The 22,893-nt window shown below is 38.2% G+C and overlaps 1 protein-coding gene across 1 annotated transcript; it reads left to right on the top strand.

Moving 5' to 3' along the window:
- lrrc1 (leucine rich repeat containing 1) lies at positions 1-22,718 on the top strand. Its single transcript, XM_034151866.1, has 14 exons — positions 1-586; positions 6,804-6,921; positions 7,549-7,627; positions 9,263-9,352; positions 12,722-12,778; positions 13,105-13,168; positions 13,980-14,054; positions 14,460-14,604; positions 14,960-15,078; positions 15,841-15,924; positions 18,204-18,319; positions 19,296-19,468; positions 20,504-20,643; positions 21,285-22,718. Exons 1-14 carry the CDS (start codon positions 428-430, stop codon positions 21,441-21,443), a joined length of 1,578 nt encoding a protein of 525 aa, XP_034007757.1. The 5' UTR covers positions 1-427; the 3' UTR covers positions 21,444-22,718.
- Positions 22,719-22,893: the final 175 nt, after the last annotated feature.

Genomic DNA, 22,893 nt, shown 5'->3' with positions numbered 1-22,893 from the left:
AGTGAATGTTCCGGGTCAGAAACTGGACGGGAGAGGAAATTAACTCCGGGACAAGACGGAAAAACGGGAATGCTACGCTCTTTCGCACGGAGATGTAGCGTGTGTTTAACACGTTTAAAAGAGGACGTTTAAACAAGCCTAGTGACACGAGGAACCAGAAGAAAAAAAACAGGTGCCTACAAACTAACTAAAGAGAGACAACGACGGAGAATTATTCCCATGTTCGTCTCGACGTTAGCTCGGTAACGCGACTTCACTTGCAGTAGGAGTTTCGGTGTTTACTCGCCTGCTGTGAGTTTTGCTACACTTGAGTTTGACGGTGTATTTAGTCCAGGGCTGTCCCGCCATAGCAATCTGTTGCATCCCCCCTTCCTCCCCGCTGTTTGTTTATCGCACGGCTACGAGATTTCTCCCCACCTCCCCCGTGATGTTTCACTGCATACCCCTGTGGCGGTGCAGCCGTCATGTGGAGATGATCGATAAACGCCACTGCTCCCTGCTGTATGTGCCCGATGAGATTTACCGCTACGGACGGAGTTTGGAGGAGCTGTTGCTGGATGCCAACCAACTCCGAGACTTGCCCAAGGTAAGCAGAAAACCCGCTTCCGCTCACTCATGTTAATGGCAGGTTCAGATGCATGCGTATTTTTGGAAAGCTGAAATGCGTCCCTCCAGTTAAAGTGGTTCTGACACAGAGCTGCTAACTGAGCTGATCCGACATCCCGTGAGAGGCTGTGGGGAACTGGGGACTTCACTTACGCAAGATCAGCAAGGCAAGCACCGTGTGTAGGAGGAACATTTGCCTGCACTACACTTCCCACCTCAGGTTAACTAAACGCATATGTACACAGCACAGTCTGGGTTTTGATCATAAAACATTCCCAGGTGTCTCCTGCATTCATGGCCAACCGCAAAATTCTCACATTGTGTCTGATATCACAAGCCTGTTTGTGCATGCTGGGGTCAGATGACCCTTTGCCTCTGAACATGACAGAGGGCCATTAGTGTATGCAGAAAACATTTAATACCTAACTCTTTCAGGGAGTTTAGCAATATGGTCACAATCTAGAGTCACAATCTTTATGACTCACTAGGTCAGTATGAGTAATAGTGCTTCTTTTTCTTCCTTGAGGTGAGTCATATTTATTTTATCTAGGAACTCCATCAGTGAAAAAAAAGACATGACATCCAAAAATCACAAAACAAGGACAATGCAAAATATCAACAAAACCAAATCAGATATAAACATCAGAGAAGAAGTGTATCTTTCACATTCATAATGATGACTCGCAAGTAAATTGTGTGTGGGCCTTAACGATCTGAAAGGTACAGCTAGGGGCGAGCTTTGCAAATAAGCTTAAACTGTAAATGCACCTGTGTGGAATTGGTTATTCTACTCACTTGTACCTATAAGTAAACATAAAGTTAATGACCTATCGATTCTACATGATCCGCTGTTGAGCCATATTCGTAGGTACATGAAGTCATCTTTTAAGAGAGCCACATCAAGCTACACTTGACTTTAACCCTACAGACACAAGCACACTCTGCATCATATGCTGATTGAAGCACACCATCACATTAAAAGCTATGTAGGCGGTGTGTGAGGGTTCTCTGTTTGAATTACTGACCGGCTTGATGGGGGGGGGGGGATACACAAGACAAGCCCTAGTCCTCTGGATTAAGGGATACTTGTTAAAGGATTTGCAGGTTATTTCCCAGGCACGGATGGTTAATGTCGTATTTGTCTATGTCAGGGCGTTATTACTGGAGCTCCTAGTTTCGACCTGTGGTGTCTTTTTGACATATAGCCTCGAGCTGCTACAGTCAGTTAAAGGACGGCTGACTTTAGTGGTTTTGTAGCATTTCCCCTTAGTTTCGGTCTGGAGAGGGCATTTTAAGCCTGAGAAATGTGTGCTCTCAGTGTAACTCTCAAAAGCTTCGAGTGCATTGGGTAATATATAAGGTCTACCTCTGTGTGTGACAAGTGGACAGATTGTGGAATAAGGCTTGAGATAACTGAAGTCATGGCGGGTCAATGTAAAGCCGATCGGATTGAAAGACTATTTTGTGCCTCTGACATGCCTTTCTTCACACTCATAATCACAAGTGTGTAATTTAAAGAAAACACCCCTCAACCTCAACCATAAATAAAACTACTGTGGTTGGCTCTTCAACTTTCAAGTAGTTTAAGTAGCATGATGATTTGTTTTATGTCTACGCTATGAAAGAAAAGAGGGCTGAAAGAGTATTTTTGGGCTTGGCATGTCCATAGAAATGTGATGGCACAGAGATAATGTGAGCAACCTCCCATGGCCATGTCACACTGCTTACTTTGTCCATTGGAGAAAAGCACAGGAACAGGTATTCTGACTGGAAACAAAGACAGCATTATGTGTTTTGTTGTTGCCTTGCTCGCGCATTTGTATGTGCTAGTGTTTTCGAATAATGAATCATTGACCTGAATAGTTTAGTTCAGACCTATAAAACCATAAACACGGCAGACGGTACACCTGAGAAACTTGGTGCGGGTCAAAGTATACTTTCTTTCCATCAGCCGTGCCCTGAAAGAGGTGACTAACAGGTGTACTCATTGTGACAACACATGATGACAGTTTAAGCACTGCTATGCTCCGTTCAGAAATATTCGAAGTATGTTCAGAGGGTATAGGGGTTGTTGTGACATGAGAAACCGTTTATTGTGCTCTTTGGCATGTTACTAATGTCATCAATGCTTGCTAAGTGAACCCAAGAAACGTCGTACTGCATAACCCTTTGTCCAGTTCAGTGCTCGCTGTGTGGCCTTTTCACATTAGCCTCCGAGGTGACTGAATGGATAAACACTGACTGACCACTTACTATCGTAGTGAAAATTATGTAACAACAACACAGTAACATATTTCAAGTCAATCATTTCCACCAGCATGCAGATAAAAACATGCACACAGCAGTTTTAACGATGAGGTGAAACAGCAAAGGTGTGTTTTTAATTATGAGGCAAGCTGAATTTGAGCTAGTTTTGCAATAGTCTTACAAAGTAAAATCATCTGACCACTTTATGGAGATGGAAAGCAAGGGCATATTTAAAAGGTTCACTTCTCAATTTCTTTCTTTACCTGTGTCTCTTTGATCATTAATGTATTATTTTTGCTGAGGCTGTGGACCAAAATGTGCAAACAGTAACTTGTTTCTCTTTGTTTGTTCAAAGTTTCCCTTAAGCAACTAAAACTCAAGATACATATGGCAAACAGAAGTTGTTGGCTTACTTTAAAGCTGTCAAACTACTGTAAGAAACTAAGTGGTGATAAGAAGAATAGAAATGCAAGACCTGCTGCTCCTGCCTGTTAGTCCAGTTCCTAGCTCCAGTGAAACTGTAACACAGATGTGTGGGTGGCTGTTTCAAAATCTTTTGTTCATCTTTCTAACATCTGCAATGTATGTACCCATGCGTACTATCATTATTTTTAACTGCAACAATGATTAATAAATAAATGACTATCGATAGAGCAGCAATTTTAAAATCATATAATGGTTTCAGTAATTTTTGAAGCAAAACATTTGAACTTTCAGCTTCCTCAATGGGAGGATGTGATGCTTTTCTTTCTCATAGGCTATATCATAGTTAACTGAACATATTTAGGTTTTTGACTGATGACGAGGAAAACAGGCAATTTTAATGCATCCCTTTGGGCTGTATTCAGTTTAAATGGGACTAAATAATTAATTATGTGGATTAATTCATGATTAAATAAAATTGGTTTGCAGCCCTCCGGGCTATATTTGAAACAGTCGGTTGAATGGCTAGCCAAAAATGTTGCTAATTCATTGTTTAAGTATTCCTTTTTTTTTTTTTAAACCATAGTGTAAAAAAACTGTTGGTTCCAGCTTCTCAAATGTGAAGATCTGGTGTATTTCTTCTTCTTATTATCTTTTATATGAGCATACATTACATCTTTGGTTTTTTGATTTTTTTTGTTGGATAAGCAAACTTCTAATTCAAGCCGGATAAGCTTTTTGGGGCCATTTTCAGGCCATTTAAAAATGCCTCACAGTGATGGAGAGAAGAACCCACATTGAGACAGGTTCGAGGTGTTTTGACATGTGTGAAAAGCTAAATATAGTGGTGTTATGAATCCCAGAAGCTGGTGGTTGAACTGACTCACTAATTTGTATGCTCCTGAAGAAGATTTTCTTGCAAAGAAAGAACGTTCATACAGTTGGTGCAGTTGTTGAGTTTCAGACATGTGGTTGTGGTTCAGACAGATTTAACCCAGGCCTCTGCTGTGATACATAATACCGTATGCATACATGTAACATAAGAAGCATTCAACATACGTCTTTTACTTTGGCTAAGTCTTTATGGCTGTAGGGTTTTGGCCCTGCTGAAAAAACGTTTTCTTCTTAAGGCTGATGTTTAACTTTAAAATGTAGGCTAGAATTTTGATACATATCTAAAAACACGTCTGGTATTGTATGAAAATGTTAAGGGATTTTTCTGATATCTTGCAGACGGAGCAATAATCCATGCAGGCACTTCCAAACAAACACCTTCATGCTTCTACTTGTTCTCTAACAAACAGTGCTGAAGGTGAAACTGAGGATTCAAACATTGACTCCAGAGCTGAGAGAATGGTTAATGTTTTCTGGACTCAGCCTGTTTTAGGTTTTGTGTCACACATGGGTGATTGTTTGGGGCGTGGCCCTGAATGACACCAACAGGAAGAACAGGTTTGGTGTCACTGTCCCAATGCAAGACTCACAAAAAAAATAGAGCGATGATACAGAACAAATTTAGTTTTGCTCTTTGCTTGTCCTTGTTATAAAAAGGATTAGAATGGCAGGAAAAAAGCCAGACAAAAGCATTCGAATGAAACAGCCTCTGCTTTGTCTCCAGCTAGTAGTTTTGAATCCTTGATACTGAAGGATGCAGAGTACCTGCTGTGTTTGCTTCCGGCTCTGATTGTTGTGTCAAAGGAGAAGCATAGTTCAAGTAGGAAGTCTGAGAGATGTTAACACGTTATACAATTAACCGTAAAACTCAGTTTGTGTTATTTTGTTTTAATCTGCCACAGTTAAGGTTGTTTTTTCTCAAATTGAACAAGTCTGTACAAGCAAACACTGCCTTGAGGATATGATAGAAGGACAAATCTTTAAGCTGTACAGTGTACACTTGAATACAAAACAGCACCCACTCTTTGTTGTTGCAAGCAAGTGAAATGTGAAAGTGAAGGTGGTTAAGGTGCAACAACTCAAACAAACAGTCATTGGTTGTGAGAGTAAAGGTTTGTTGACGATGGATTAAAGACTGTTCGAACTGTCTTAAGGCATTGCGATGACTTGTTCATTTTGTAATAGGGTGGGGTTGGACTACTGGACTCTTGGGTTTTATTTATTGTGCAAACATTATTACAATGTGATCTGTACCTGGATATGGCCTACGGATAATGAGCGTCCTTACTTCATTTACACTTAGCTGACATAAATCATAATCAGATGTGATGGTGACTATGGCTTTTATACACCGTTTTTTTCTATCTCACCAACATTAAACACCAAACACAATGTTACATTTACCGGAGCATGCAAAAACCCAGGACAATCGGCTAATATAAAGGGGAACCAAAGGGAAACACCGTGCTAGTTTCCTCAAAATGTAAAGACACACTTTTTCTAAAGCCTGAAATCGTTCCTCTACCATCCATTTGAAAGCCATACTAAACCTAAAACCTGTTTGTTTTAGGCAGGTGGTTAATGGTGACACATTGTTACGGGATAAAAGAGTACATCAAAGTCTTCTTTAAGTACAAACCTGCAACTTATCAACTTGTTTGCTGGGAATACAAATCCATTATGTTGTCCTTGTTCAACAAGTGCAACAGGCTTGTTTAGAGAACAATGTTGTTTTTTCACCCACATTTAGATTATAATATAATATCAGCTGGGGACATACTGGACATACTTCAGCAACTTAAGTGATTGATTGTCTGAATGAGAAATGTATGTATTTAGAAACTGCGTTCATGGATGAGTAGTCATCACCAGCTGCCTTGAAACTATCAACAGCAGGAAAAATACAAAGGCCAGAGGGGAAATTCATGAGTCGGCTTTTTCTGTTCATGCCAAAACATTCATGGAACCTGAAGCCATGTTGTAAGCTACCTGCTTTACCACAACAGAGAACAACTCTGTCCGCTCTTGTTCAGAGCATCAAGTTTATGCTTGTGATAATTGATCTTGCCTTTTTAAAGGAGTGCGGCAAATGGAATCTTTTTATAATAAGTTAATTAGTAAGATGTGACGACTCCAAAATATATACGCGTTCTTGTCGCTCTGAAATGTTGTGTGGTAGTGTCAATAAAGCATAGTAGATAGGAGAGGGGTCTGTAATGTACACAGTCTAATACATGGGAGATACATTGGATAAACCTGTGATCAGATATCCATGGTTTGAATAAAAATCTGAATACCTCAGAGTGAGGACACATTTCCTGTTAATTATAATTCTTCCAAATGGAATATCACTGATACAAATGAGTTCAGTCAACAGGGCACTGGACAAGTTTCCTATTGTTTAAGGTTGTACAAATGGAGCGAAGCAGTGAAAGAAGGGGAAAAATAAAGACAGCATGTTGGTGATCCAAGTATGGAATTAGAGAATTTTGTATTTTTGGATGCATTTGTGCAAAACAAGCTTTAAATTCTGTATCCAGTTCAGGATGTATGTGTTGTCAAAGAGCATTGATCCCTTTGGATGCCGTTTATTTAAATTTTTAACTGAATGTGCTTTTCTTTTCACCTTTCAGCCATTTTTCCAGCTGGTGAAACTAAGAAAACTTGGCCTGAGTGACAACGAGATCCAGAGACTTCCTCCAGAGATAGCAAACTTCATGCAGCTGGTAGAACTGGATCTCTCTCGAAATGGTAAGAATGGAAAACACTGATATACCCAAGCAGTACAAAAGTAGACTAGAATAATATAACACATACCCATTTGTTACATTTTACACTGTTTACGCCTGTGCGAAGAATATATCTTTACAGTTGAGCAACACAGCACTAAGTTCAGCGAATGAATCACAATGACAGATTTATTCCTCCTCAGGAAAGCTGTTGCAACAAACGCATAAAAATAAAGCATGGCTTGCATTAAGCCTGAATCTGAAGAGTCGTTTGAATATACCCGAACATATTCCTTTAGATACACGTGAGGTTCGTCCTGCAACAGAGCAGAGACCAACATTTGTCACACTGTGCTGTTTGCTTTTTTTATTAAATTAAAATGTTTTAAATGATGGTTAATCCTTTTTGGTCAACATTTAATCCACTGTACTTAACTATTAAATAATAATCAGGTCTTTTTTGAAACCACTTTTGACATTTCTGAATAATATCTGCACCTTTTAAATCTTTTAAGTGTTTTTATGTTGCATCACCCACATTTAAAGCAACTGTCAATAACATATTATCTTGACCTGTATTATTTAAGTGCTGCAGACTGTGTTGTTTTTATTTTTGATTAAGATATGTTTTGTCTTTTCTCTTCATTAGATATTATTGAAATTCCAGAGAGCATTTCGTACTGCAAAGCCCTCCAAGTGGCAGACTTCAGTGGGAATCCACTGACAAGGTAGTCCTCCAGATAATGCTGTTTTTTACTGCCTAAAAATTCACATTTAAAACTTCAATGTTTTTCTGTTAAAAAAAATTCTGTTTCAAAGTTGCTTAATAAAACAAAGACATTTCTTAATTATTTTGATCCTTTATATTCATCGATCTTTCCCCAAAAGAACCTGTTCACTAAAAGAAAAATCATAACAAAACAGGATTACATCTTCAAACATTTCTAAAAATAATACATTTGTCTTTTTGAAAAGGGATTTCTGTTTCCATTGTCTGCATCGTGGATTTTATAAGATCCCCTGCTGTTGTGAACTTTCACACCCCTTGCATGAGAGATTGCATATTGTGCAAAAATATGCATTTTATCGTGTGGTTGAGACTAAATCTAATTTGCATCTCAGCAGGTGCTTAATCACATTGCTTTGTAATAATTGTCATTGTTGCCACCTCAACTGTTTTCAACACTTTGGTGTACTTTTCAAGTGCAAACAAGCTTGCACACGGAAAAACAAGCAATGTTTTTTTCCAGCAGAATTGTAGTCAAGTTTTCCACCCAGTTATTAGTCTTATTTTAACCATTTGATAGGAAAGGTACATGTCCGGCTAAATATATAGCATGGCCCATTCTTTATACTTATTTTTTCCATATGAGATTTAAGTGGAAAATGAGCATTTTGCTGTGTTTCTTGACTTACATGCTTTTGTTCTGACATTATCAGAATATAGGAATATCTATGATGTAGTTGTCTGTATTAGCTCTGTTATCAAAGGTCATTTGAGGATTGCTGGCAGGTTCCAGTTTAAATGAACTTGCACACAAGTTGTCGATCATTAGCTTAGGTAATATACAATAGAATAGAATGCTATATTATTTTCATTATACAAAAAACCTACCTGTCTGATTTCAAGGCTTTAAAATGAGCAAATTCAATATGATACATTATTCCCAAAAATGTTTGAATAAAAATAAGAACATGTGTAACCTTTTTTTTTCTCACCAGCCCTTATTTATGTATATAGTTTTAACAACATCAATTAAAAATGCACTTGGACTGCCACTATAAGTAGAGAACCATTATTTTGTATCTGACCATCTTGCAATAGTTAAGACGGTAATGGTTTATTAGTAAAAACAAGACAAAATAAAGTTTTGATTGTCGGTGTGTCTTGAACAAACAGATATTTAGGGACTTTACTTTGAATTGCCTTTCTTCACATACTGCTAACGTCATAGACTATTTTGTGGCAGCTTTGTGCATCTAGTTTAACTAAACTATTGCTGAAATAAGTCCAGGAGCATACAATAAATGATCCTGTGTAATCACAGCCGGACATCCTGGAGTTGAACAGGAATCTCTTTTTGTTCCTTTTTTGATGTTTATACACAAGTTAAAACATTTGGTTGTATGTAGGAGATCAAAAAAAGGGCAAGGCCGAGGGCAAAGATGAAAAGGAACATGCAGAGATAAACTTTATCAACGTATCAAAGACTTTATGGCTTAAGTGTGGTAAACTGTTGCTTGACATTACTTAAGTTCAGTACACACTAGCCATAAAGAAATGACCAAAATATTTGTTAAAAGAGTTTTAACAAAATAATGATCTGTGTGTCATCCTCTCACATGTCTTTGTATTTTTCCAGGTTACCTGAAAGTTTTCCAGAGCTGAGGAATCTCACATGCCTTTCCATCAATGATATTTCATTGCAAGTTCTTCCAGAGAACATCGGGAAGTGAGTAAACGCACCATTTCATCATACTTGTTCTGACATGTTGAGTTTCTCGTCTTTGCCAGTAAAACATTTCCACACAGTTTAATAGCAGCCCCAGGTTAATATAATGTAATGTTGTCATCAAGGTCAACTTAGGCTGCGTTCACACAGGAGTGGTTGGATTGTGTCGGTACTTGTAAATGGATTTACTGAAACATATTTAGTCCAAAATCAGGTTATTGAGCAGTTACCTGTCAGTCCATTTCCCCAATATGGTCACAAGCAGAGAATTGTGATGAACGTCGATCAATAGTGACATAAAAGTCGCATATTTATGTATATATATTATACCTTGCTTGATATCTTGTTATTGTTAATTTGTAAATTCAACATGTACATTTTCTACTTTCTTGTTTATTTCTTGTCTTTTTTAATTTTTATTGTACAATGCCATGTCTTTTTATGCTGCTGCAACACAAAAATGTCCCAAATTGGGATCAATAAAGTTTTATCTCATCTCTCTTATCTCTTATGAATGCCGATATCACTGTCCAGATTAAGGTTACATTAAGAAATCCAAGCATAGGAAGTCAATTTAAAAAAAAACCCGATTCAAAGCGAGTTTGCTGTTCATACTGTTATCAAAAAAAGGTTTCTGAGTTTGCAGTTCGGCTTCTTTTTCCTGCAGAGTGAACTTAGCCCTTTTAGTCATGTAATGTCCCGCCTGCCTCTCTTTGCATCTCCTTGTCTCACAATTTGCTTCTGCCTTCTGTCTGGCTATGGTAATCATCACATTTACCTATGATTGCATTTTATTCAAAGTGTTCTACATTTCTATAGTCTCCTTTTCCCCTGATACTAATCATTTGTACTAAAATCTCATGACATTGGGGAAACCCACCAACCAAACTGCTCCACACAGACATCAGTCAGTGTCCTCTCCTGTCTTTGTTCATAAAATGCTTTTTTTCTGAGATGGCATATCATCTGCTGCAGTTAAGAGGAATGTCTGGCCAACATTTGTATTCCCATGGGGTCTCTCTTATTATAATTTGATTTAATAAGGCAACTATGTGCTTTTAGGTCAAATTGCCACAAGGGATGTTTTTAGTAGTTAGGAGTTCAAAGGAAACTGAATGTAAACCCATTCAGGGAGGGATTTGAAAGGATAACATTACTAGACATGCACATTTGTTTAGAAATGTTGATAATATCCTGACATTCGACTGATTTTAAAAGGCACTTGACTGCTGAGAAAGTCAGACACTTGATTTTTTTAAACACATTACACAATGTTAACCTAATGTACTTTTTAAAGATAGAATTACAAGAAATACAAGTCAATAAAGTCATGTTCTTAAAAGGCATTTTCTCGTTTTCTCCCACTTGTCCAGTAGTACTTTTTAAACTATTATTGGCAGTGCTCTGGATGGCATATTTTAACCATTAGATAACTGTTGAACGCATTGAAGCTAAACTAAACAGAGATTTGTCTTGGCTTGCCATGCTGCCATACATTACGCATTACTGCTGAACCTCTAAGGGATGATGCCTGCACACTGAATGAAAGCCTGACTGTGATTCAATAAAAGGATTTTATTTTTGCTCCTTTAGTGATCATAAATCTAGATTATTGACTTTTAAATAATGCTTTGCGTCTGATAGATGGGCCTTTTAAGCTCAATGTTAATCTGATGTTGGACACGCAGTATTTAGCTCTGTGATGGACCTGAATTAGATTCCATGCAAGACACAAAACACCAGATGGATTTTCTGATGAAGATCCATACTATAATGGATTATAGATGCATGGGCTCAAATTAGGCAAAGATGTTGCCTGTGTTGAGTCGGGCTGCAACAAAAGGATTATTTTTAGTTATCAAAGATTCTGCCGATTAGCTCCTTGATTAATCGCTTGGTTTATAAAATGTCAGATAATAGGGAAAACTGTCAAGGTGACATCTTTAAATGTCTTGTATTGACCAATTATATTTAGTTTACTAAGATATAAAATCTCAATCATTTATAGACATTTAAGGAGGAGCCTGTGACCTAAGATTTGCATCGTCATAACTACACTGTAGCTATGTACGTATGACCAATAAAAGCCTTGAACATTAACATGAAACTTCTGTTACCTGTTCTTTATGTTGTAGATCTTTCTGTTGTTACATTCAGCTAATGCTCATCCAACTCTAAAAAGATAAAGACCACATTTGTTTTCATTGGAAATGTCTTCTTAGATACACTTCTGTTTTGTGGTGAGTCTTCTTGTAAACCATGTGCTACCTAGCAACACAGTATTGTATGTATTCAAATGCACTCAGCTCCAAAAATATTTATCTTAGAAAAAAAACTGCGTCCCTTTTAGAAGTCTACAAGTTCAAGTTCATATTGTTCATGTTTTTCTTTTTACCATGGCAACTGCTATAAACTGAATATAGACTGGCAGCTGTGATGTAAATCTTTGTATATGATGTATACAATTTTCCTCCCGATGAAGTCAGTTGGGGTTAACAAGATCTCCTTACATCCTTTTTCCTCATGGTACGGCATGTGCCCCACATATGTCCCATATCAATCTTACATAATGCGCTGACTTAAGGCCTGCTCTCTGTCAAGGGAAGAGGGTAATGAAAAACATGGTGTGGGTTTTTAGAAGAGGATAAGATTAGCGTTCAAAAGGTTAAATGACATCAGTGGTTATTACCCAGAGATGGAGAGGTTTTCTAACCAAAAGCTTTTACAGAAACCGGAGACACTTGATGCAGTTTGTTGTGGCTGTTGTCATCATCTCTCCAATCCATCTTCTGCGGTGAATGTAAAACTCAAGATTAGTGTTGTCACACTTCAAACATACCTACTGGATTAGGTTAATCCCTTTTTAGGCCCAAGTCAAACATGTATTTGCTCACGTTGTGAATGGAAAGGCTTTGTGTTAACTCTCTCTGACCATCTCCAATCCCACACCAGAGTTATTTAGATCAACAAGATGAACTTTGTGCTGTACTAGTTGTCATAAAATCCTCCATTACTTGGGTGCGTGTACGGTACTGAGGCATGCATAACCAGCAGTGCAATAACACAACCTTGTACTTTGGTCTATGATAGCCATTTAGACATTTTTCATCTTCATTTAAAGCATGCAGTCGTTGTTTATGCTGCCGTGATTTTACGGCCTCGATAACACTGACGCGCCTCCAAAGTACTTCCTGTTCTCAGATATCTGATTGCAAGGAGACATTTCGCAACCGTGTTTGGCATTCAGTCAAATCTCTTAGTTGATCATGTATAATCATTATCTGTGATGGTATTATGAGTTTATAGGAAGTACAGTTCATGGCATTTAAAAAGACGTTTAATAATCTCTCTTTTCCCCCTTCTTTGCAGTCTTTCCAATTTGGTATCACTAGAACTCAGAGAAAATCTGCTCACATTCCTACCAGAGTAAGTATTCAATCAACTGCACTTTCCACATAATCAGTTTTTATTATAATACGTTATCATACAGCAAATGCAAGACCCTTCATACCAGACTCTCAATCTACAACATAATAATACCACTATACTGACACTTTAAAGTAACAATCATTTCAATAATAATCACATTATAATCATCCAAAATATACTTTGTCTGCAAGTATTTATCCAATTTCTTTGGATTTGGATCGTTACATTTTTTAAAAGTAGTTCTATCTTGAATCAAACCTATTATTCAAACTATGCTTCATTTTCCTAATCACTGTATATTAATGTCCTCGTGTCATCCACAGGTCACTATCCATGCTCCATAGACTTGAAGAGCTGGACCTAGGAAATAATGAACTATACAATTTGGTAAGTTGTGTTTTTTTTCTTCTTCTGGATGCCAGGAAATGTGAGCAAAATAAACTTTTCCCATTTCCTTTTTTCTTGTCAAGTCAGAGTAGATTAGCATCCCTTGAGAACAGCTTTCACTTCTTATCACTCAGATGGGAGGACGGCCATCTGCTTTGAGCTTTGGCTCTTAGTTGTAATCGCATATGAGCAGCCGGACTCTCATGGTGAATGATTTACTCGCAGACAAAGCAAAGTTAGACTGTCAAGAAATGACTCTTTTTGTGTTGAATTGTATTTATAAGTTATCATGTGTACATTGCACTGCAGTTATTTACTTAGTTGGATGAGTTTTCTTCTGCTCTCGGTTTTGGGTATTGATATATTCTACAGTTCTAAAATTGTACTGCATTGGCACACACTGTTAACACCTCAAATGTGTTGAATATACAAATTCAAAATAAGTTATGTTTTTCATATACATTTCAATTGTAATCTTTGAATTGATATTGAGAAAGAAAAACAAATACACTTAAGAAAACAGTGTAGCCCCGAACTCTTGGAGGATTAGAAGTATATGGAGTAAATGACCCTTTTTACATTGACCATTAGTGCTCATGCGTCCATTAGGCTGAACGTTGCTATGTGCACACTACATTTTTGATTTAATTTAGAATTAAATGAAATAAGTTAAATAAATCAATGTTAAATGTAATTTAATTGAAGTTACAAATCAGCTCACTTATGTGATACATCAATGCTTTGCTGTGTGTTTTTCTTCTGTTTTCCCAGCTCTCATTGTCTCTCCTTTCATTTTCTTCCTCCCACACAGCCAGAGTCAATAGGCTGTCTTGTGAGCCTCAAGGACTTGTGGCTGGATGGAAACCAGTTGGCTGAAATCCCCTCAGTGAGCTAATCAATTTCTCTCTTATATTTGATTATCTAATTTTCTCTGCATTGATCAGAGAACCACCATTTCATCATATAGTTATATTTATTGTATTTCGATATAATCAGAAAATACAATGTGCAACATTTGTCTTATCCATCCCAAGAAAAAACAAATGCTGCCTTGGTGTCATGTTGGCCAACACCCTGAAACGTAGTTCTGTAACTATGATACATTATGCAATCTTAATGAAAAAAAAAAAGATATTTTTTTCTTTTAAAAGTATTTATTTTGATAATAGCATCAGTGTCGACACCACACCCAAGTCCTGAGATAAAGCTTGTGCTAATGCATAAACGTGATGGATTACTCTCTGCTTTTAGATTGTATTTGCTTACAACCAGTCTCTGCTCTGATTTTTAGGAGATGGGCAGTATGAAAAGCATGTTGTGTCTGGATGTATCAGAAAATAAAATGGAGCGACTTCCAGAGGAGTTAGGAGGCCTGACGTCGCTCACTGACCTGCTGGTGTCTCAGAACCTCATCGATGCGCTGCCAGAAAGCATAGGTAGGCATGGCGACCCTCCTAGCTCTTTATTATACGAATCTGTCATAAGAGCTTTTCTTGTGTATCGTCAGACTACCTTACCTATTTTCTCCTCATTGGGTAATTTCACATATGCTAAATAATAGCTATTTCCTAAAGTTTCATTCAAAATGGCCTGTTGGCATGTTCATAAAATAAAACCCATTGAACATAATATGTTCAACGTGCCAAGCTTTGGTGTGAAAACAACCCACTTGAAGTAAATATTCAAGCTCATTAGTACTTTCTCTCAGTACCACAGTAACTGCGTCATTAGTCTGCTAGACTGCCATGTTTGTCTGATTAATATATATCATTTGTTCTTCTCTCTTTGCAGGAAAGCTACGGAAACTGTCTATATTGAAAGCTGATCAGAATAGGCTAACGTATCTCCCAGAGAGCATCGGTAACTGTGAAAGCCTGACTGAACTCGTGCTCACAGAGAACCAGCTGCAGGTATGTTACAACTTCTTTATGTAAAGAACATCTTTCAGTTATTTTACAGATTGTGGCTTATTGTAACTAACTTGAAAATAGTTGTCGGCAACACCAATTTCCAAACCTTAAAAATACTTACTTGCATATCTGTATAACTCTTTTCAATTAACTTTTACCAGGTACTTGGCACATAAATACAGTTAATATGAAAGCAGTACATTACATAAAGGTTTTGGTATAATGAAAGAATAAAGATCTCATCCTCATCACAAATTAAATCCAATTATTATAGATTTGTTTGTTTGTGCCTTTTACCTTCATCCACTGTGGTGAAAAATGCATTTTGAGAGTCATTCAATGGCTAAAAGAAGCATTCAATAGCCTGCCTTTTGTGCTATGTTTTTAAACCGTCTGGAGCTTAACACTGATATGTAAAACATCTGGAATATTATATTTCCCACAGCGATAGAAAGCCACATTCAGGGGATGCATACAGTATGTATGTTTTTCTGTTTTGTGTGTGAGTAAATGTAGCGCCTGTCTGAGAAAAACATCTCCTTTTGTGTCTGTGCATGAGAGCACTGCACTGTGCTGAATACACATGGATGATTTAATTGTGTATATTGTCCTTGGAGCAATTGACACGTGGGACACACGGTTCAATAAATAAGTTACAAACCAGAAAAGGAAATACTCTTGTTGTGCCTTTATGGTTATTAAGCTTCCAGTGTTTTTAAAACTCACTATGTTGCTTTAATTGTTGACATTCCTTCATTACAGAGTTTGCCTAGGAGTATCGGGAAATTAAAGCGAGTTTCCAACTTCAACTGTGACAGAAACCAGCTAACGTCATTACCGAAAGAGGTAAGCTTCGCATATATCTTTTTATTTCAAATGTTTTTTTTAGTGTAAATCCATTTACACTAAATTCCATTATAAGAAGCAATTAATGAAACTGACTATAAAACTCTAAAGGTAAAGTTGTACATTTACACTAAATATAACATTGTAGGTTGTGTTCCCTCAGGGTAATTACTTGTGCAGGTGTCAGTGTAAACATGCCTGAGGATGTTGCTCTGCCAGCCTGTAGATGGCACACATTGATACATTCTACGTCTCCAGGTCTAAGCAGCAGCTGATTGTAATTTTAGGTCGAAAACGGTCACGGTTTAGATTGACACTGCACATCTGACATACATATAACATTCAAAAGTTACAAGGCTATAATTTTCTTCTTTAATCAAATAAAAAAAAGCTTTCAGTACACTGATGCAATGCTGTTAGACTGCATTTGTTGTTATGCAATTCTCTACTGCGACTGATTTTTATTGGCTCAAACCGTGTAAAGTTCACTCACGTTTGGATCAACAACAATGCTCTTGCTTGTGGAGTTTACTGCTCAGCCCTCGGTTGGTTCAGCTCCGTCTGAGTGTCTCCATTGTGTTTGTACGTGACATTCTTTTCTAAACCTCTTGTCTGTTTAAGTTTACGCTTCCTCTGAAAGGCTTCTTCAGACGTCGTACAATGCCCCTGTGTCATAATGATGCAAAGACCGCAGTGTTGGGAGAAAAATAACAGCAGGCCTAGATCATGAATCCATGGTGTCACCGTTTTCTCAAACCAGCATTGAAATGACATCTCGAACAATCGCAGTGTAACCACGGCGACCAAGTATTGATTCTCTGAGCTACTTGACCATTGGTCCAGTTTTATGGATTCTATTGATTGTTGATTAGCGCCTCATAACACTTTTTCCTAGCTGATTGTAGTCCGTGCTCACATGGAAGCAGACTTAACAAAGTGTGATTTGTTTGCTCCTCACGCCTTGTTTACTGATGACTTCAGAGGTGTTAAGCAGCTATCAGATAAACCCGTGTTGATGATGAGCTTAATCTGATCATTTAAGCGGGATGAATCTGTCACAATACTTGTTTCCTGAGCAGATGAATGGATTACAACTGCAGCTGGCCCAACACATCTTCAGTTATCTGGCTGCTAGGACTGGTTGTTCCGAAAAAAGTGTTACCTACATGTTTGTCTACACAGTAAATTTCTCTGAGTAAAATTGACTCAAATTGAAGAAAATTTTACTCTAAAAATATAACATTTGGTCCCAACCTATATAGAGTAAAATGTACTCTTTGTTCAGAGTTGTATTTTTAGAGTTCATTTGACTCTATTATGTGCTTAGATTTGACTCTGCTTAATGGTTATTTACTCTATGTAGTGTATATTAAAAACAACTCTACTGCCATTTTACTCATAGAAGGTAATTGTACTCCCAATCGAACGTAATTTCACTCGGAATAGAATAAATGAACCATAATGATCTTTACAATAAAAAAGGTCAATAAACCAAAGTGCTTAAGGAACATGAGTGTGTGTGAAGCTGACCATTGAGCGGCCCGACCAAGCAAGGAGGCAGAGGCAGAGAGTTCAAATACAACCCAGTGTGGGCATTTATTCCTCTTTGTGGTATAGGACACACAGCCTCAATATGACTGTCTCACGTGAACACAGTCACCAGCAACAAGGATCTCACACACACACACACACACACACACTAACAGGAAAACAGAACCTAAATACACACAGGACTAATCAAACCAACAAGACACAGGTGGGGAGGGAGGAGACAACACAGGGCACCAGGTGAACACAATCACCAGCAACAGACAAGACGGGAGGGGGAACACTTTTCAAACTAAAACAGGAAACAGAGACAGACAAACTAAAACATAGACAGATTGTGACAAATAGATGCATAAATGACATATAATCACATGCTTCCTGTGCAATGTTTTAGCGTGGAACAAATGAATATACTTCGCCAATAATGAAGCTATATAATCCGTAATGGAGACCGAGATCAATGGCCCCAGAGATCACCTCCGTTACAGCGTGGTCATGGTTTAACTCCAATAGAACTGACTCTGCATTTTTGATCGCACTCTAGAAGCTATGAGTAATAAATACACTCCAAAATGATTAAATATCACTATTTCAGAGCAAAATAGTAATTACTCTGGAAAAATACTCACCAATATTTCCTGTGTACCTATACTCTTTCTGTTTATCCTTCCCAGGACACTTGTACTCTAACTAACGTGCAGCCGTATCATGGTGTCTCTTCTGTTTTGTAGATTGGGGGCTGCAGTGGTCTGAATGTCTTCTGTGTTCGAGAGAACAGACTGACGAGGATACCGTCAGAGCTGTCGCAGGCAACGGATCTGCACGTGCTCGATGTCTCTGGAAATAGGTACAACAAATCTGTATTTTATTTATTTTTAATATGTTTATTGTATCTTTGTAACTCTGGCACAACAACTTCCTTCGGGATAAATAAAGTCCTGTCTTATCTTATCTGAAGACTCGCACACCTGCAAATAATGTTTTTATGTGTTCGAAAACATTTTCCTATTTACAGATTAATTTACAGACTTTAGTTTTCAATGTGAAGACTAAATGTAAACCATAAACTGAAACATGTTATCATCATACGTGATAAATGCTAGAGGAAATTCAGTTTTTATTTTTACCTTCTGATGCATTAAGATAATCTATTATCTTCATATTACTCACCGTCAGTCAGGGGTTGTTTTGGCTTCGCTGCTCTGCCACTACCTGTTATGGTCCAAGCTTTGTCTTCAGAGAAAGCAGCAGTGACGTCTTCTTCTTTAGTCTCACACACACAAACCTGTTCACCTCTCTGTGTCTGGAGAGCGTTTCCCTCCTACACATTGTCATAACAACTGCAAGCCTGCAGGTACCTTGTGCTCTCTTTATATCATACCAAGAAAGTGGATCACATCACTCCAGTTCTGAAGTCTCGACACTGGCTTCCTGTCTGTCAAATAACTGACACTAAAATACTATAGCTTTTTATAGAGCATTGTATGGGTTAGTGCTATATTATGAGCCATCCAGACCCCTCAGGTTGCCTGGTACCAGTCTGCTTTCTGTCCCAAGAGTTACATCTAAACACAGGGAGCCAAAGTCAGTTTGTATTTTCCATAAATCTGAAACAAACTCTGCTGAAACTCACTTTTTTAAAATCAATGCTGAAGACTTTTCAGCTGCCTTTTTATTTTGTTAAAATAATAATATTTCTAACATTGGGCTTTATTTATTTCTTGTATCTTTATACCTGTCTTATTCTATTTTAGCTTGTTTAATTATGTTTTCTCTTTTCTTACCTGATTATTTGATTTGATTTATATCCTGTTTGTTTTTAGGCTTGTTCACTTACCGCTGTCACTGACCACGCTTCGACTGAAGGCCTTATGGTTGTCAGAGAACCAGTCGCAGCCTCTCCTCACCTTCCAGACGGACCAGGACCCCGAGTCGGGCGAGAAGGTGCTCACCTGCGTGCTGCTGCCTCAGCAGCCGTGTGAACCAGACACTAAAGGTAATGTTTTTCCAAACTATCCTCAGGGGTTTCCAGTAACCCTCGTGAATCATGGGTGTTATCAGAAACAGGGAGTGTTCCACTGACTGAAACGACAGCACTACTTGTTTGTAGATCAGTGTGTCTGTGCTCCTTGAGTGTCTGGCTTTTCAAGTGGAACGTTTTGGTGCCACGGCTCTGACAGTCGAGTAATATTCCTCATCACTAGTCGCATCGTCTCCAAGTATTTAGTGCCCCGCGGTTTGGATGACATTATCACATGATATGCTCGGGGAAGCACAACGAGTTGAGTGCCCTCAGGATCCTTCCCTGCAGTGACTGTCGATTACGAGCTCCTGCTAGGGATCACAGCCTATAACAGACCAGGGTCTCTCACGTCCCTTGAGGCCCTCCTTGGTTATGTTTTTCAGAATCGCGCTAGATTGGCGGCTAAAGAGGCTTAGCAGCGGCTGGCCCATTGCCATTAAAATCTCGCCCACTATGGGGTATAGAGATGAGGCTGAGGGACGGCTCTATCTCTGCCTGATACAGCATTTTAATGTAGTTTATATTCTTTGCTGTCATCCTTGCGCCTAAATCTGCCTGGATTCAATCGTTTTTTCCTCGCGTGTTACTGTATTTTCCATTCAACTAGATGATTTTCTCAGACAAAAACAAATGCATTCATTCATCTTTGTGACGTGCCATCGCTCTCTCTCATGGTAGAGATGCAGATTGAAGACTGGTGGAGGTCATATGTGTGAGGCTGAAGCTGAGGTTGGGGGGAGGGAAGATTGTGTTGCTGTAAGCCTGTGACTAAGCCGGGATTTGAAACTGTGATCTGGCAGTTTCAGGCTCTCTCTTATGAGCACTGGGTTATATGACAGATTTCATTTCTTGAGTTGGCATGTTGCAGGCCAAGCAATCATAACCATATTGATTTTCATCTGCTCCTATTCACTTCAGGTCACCCTCTGTAATTGTATCTGATCATTTTGATGTGTGCTTGAATTCAAGTAACACAAATGGTGTTGTCTCTTTCCAAAACGACCACAGGCTCTGATAATCTCGCCCGCTGTGGAGCCCTGGAGAGCCTGGTGAACGACGTGGCAGACGACACCTGGGACAGCAAAACCATGAACAGGATCAGTGCCATTCACTTTCTGGATGATGATGAGGACGAGGATGACGAGAAGGTAAGACCAGCATGCCAAAGGGCGAAATTCACAGCAATCCATGCAGAAGTTGGTGATATTTGTCTTATTTCACTTGGATATTATCCAGTCTAGCCTGTGTGGCTCGAGTAAATGTCATTGTCACAGGATCACTAAAGGGAGTAGGCTTTTCAGTCAGCCCAGCTTAAGTGAGCCTTGGCTGAAGTTGGCAGCTTGTTTTGTGTCTTGAGGGGGTTTTAGCATTTATTTACCAACAACATACCTAAACTGTACACACACAGCAGTGCCTTTTCCACATTTTCTTCCTGTTTCCATTTGTCTTCTGCTGTACTTTCCAATAAAGGCAAACAAGTAGAAAAGTCTTTTGCATTTATTTTTGGAAAGCATTGGTCTTATTGACTGAAAATCATAACTTTGAGATTCCTCAATACTCTGGAATACCCAGATTTCATTACTACTTGAATCGGATCATTCTGTGGGAATCATAAATGAGTAAATGGAACAGAATTTGGAAATGCTTATTATAGTTTGGAGATGTATCTGTCTGGACCCCACTTCTCTTTTTGTAGTGTAAACCGCTTACTGCCTACAACAGATGTGAACAATTCCTCTTTTTCTGCTACAGAATGCACCACTAAACTGAATCTGTTTCCTTCACACAGGGAACACTGCTGCGACGGGCCACTCCTCACCCCGGGGAGCTGAAGACGATGAAGAAAGCGGCGGAGAACCTCCGCAAAGACCTGAACGCTGCCAAAGGCCTGGACTCCAACAAAAACGAGGTCAATAACGCTGCAGACAGAGTGACCACATCTGTGTGACCTTTACCTCAGAAATGTTTTTTACCTCCTGTGTCTCGCCATGTCGTCCCGCACAACCCCACAGACCCTTTTTTTTTTTTTTTTACGACCCCCGGTGTGGCCTACCCCTCCTCTGATTAAACCCCGGGACGCCTGTAAGTGTACTGCCTGTACTCCTTCTCCAGTCCTGCGTAAAACGTGTCCGTCTGCCAGGGCCGCTGTGCCTTCCTCTTTGTAATTAATGTCAGCAGCAATAATCTGCACAGAGATGCTCCTTTTAAAATATTTTACAGATGTATTACTTTTTTAATACCTCTTTTTAAAAATACACATTAGGTAGTTGCACTATTATAAGTCTTTATAATACGGTCAAACCTTCATAAATGTCTTATATATTTGTTCTTTATCTATTTTTAAAACACTGGGTGAATTCTTTTTACATTTTGGGCAAACATAAAAGCAGGAGTTTTTGGACCTACTGATTAAGGATTCTTGTATAGTCTCTTGTGAATATTGATACTTTTATACTTTTTGGCAGCTCAGATGTAAATAAATATGTATAGCACATTTATTAATCAGATGCAGATTTTTAAGTTGGTACTTTTTTCCTTTTTTTTAAATCAACGAAATGATAAAACACAGTCACTGATGTCTTATTCAATCCATACAGTTGTCATTGGGTGAGTGGAAGGCCTTGCAAACTCTTTGTTGATCTGTAAAACATCTAGACCTATTTTTGGATAATAACTAGATTTAATTAAGTTTGGATTTAAGTACTGCACATCAACCATTAATTACTCGCCTGCAAACTAATAAAGCAGAAGTAACGATGCTGTCTTATTTATATGTGCTGTGCTTCACATCTTTGCAATGTTTTTCAAATAGATGCCAAAAACAGTTGTATATTATTTTTTAAAAAGGTTTGTCTTTCCTTTTTAACTAAGAGTACTGTATATAATAATAATAATAATAATAATAATCATCTTAGGTTTTGGTGAAAATGAGGTTCGTACCACAAGGATGGCATCCTTTTAAAAATGCGGTTGTTAGAAGTTGAACTTTAATGCACTTCTCAGTGCTTCTCAAATTATTTACATGGTACACGATCATTTGTATTATTTTGTTTTTAAATTGAGTGCAAAAAGTGGACCAGAGAAATTGGTTCAAGTGTTGGCTTTTATGTTTTTAATTATTTTCTGATCAAACTGCACAAAACAGATCTCAAACAGACACTGTGCCTGGAGATTTGGATGACTTTTTTGAACCACTGATCAATAAAATGAGTGCAACACTAAACAGTATGTTTCTTATTCCTTTTCAATTATTGAGTTCAGAGACAATCTGATTTACAATAATATAAGGTACATCTGGTGTGGTCTTTCTTTTAACCTATAACCAAAAATACCGTAAAATGTGGTTTTCTTTGAGGAAACAAATCATATATTCCATTTCCTGACCCCCCTCCATTGCT

Source organism: Trematomus bernacchii, unplaced genomic scaffold (assembly GCF_902827165.1).
Source record: "Trematomus bernacchii unplaced genomic scaffold, fTreBer1.1, whole genome shotgun sequence".
Classification (NCBI taxonomy): domain Eukaryota; kingdom Metazoa; phylum Chordata; class Actinopteri; order Perciformes; family Nototheniidae; genus Trematomus; species Trematomus bernacchii.
The sequence above is the reverse complement of the archived record's forward strand: the minus strand, read 5'-3'. Positions and strand labels throughout refer to the sequence as shown.

Bases quoted from the DNA above. Each gene is read 5' to 3' on its own strand.
- lrrc1 (XM_034151866.1), top strand. From the start codon at position 428: ATGTTTCACTGCATACCCCTGTGGCGGTGCAGCCGTCATGTGGAGATG. The intron at 6,922-7,548 runs GTAAGAATGGAA...TCTCTTCATTAG, and splicing joins ACTGGATCTCTCTCGAAATG to ATATTATTGAAATTCCAGAG. The intron at 9,353-12,721 runs GTGAGTAAACGC...CCTTCTTTGCAG, and splicing joins CTTCCAGAGAACATCGGGAA to TCTTTCCAATTTGGTATCAC.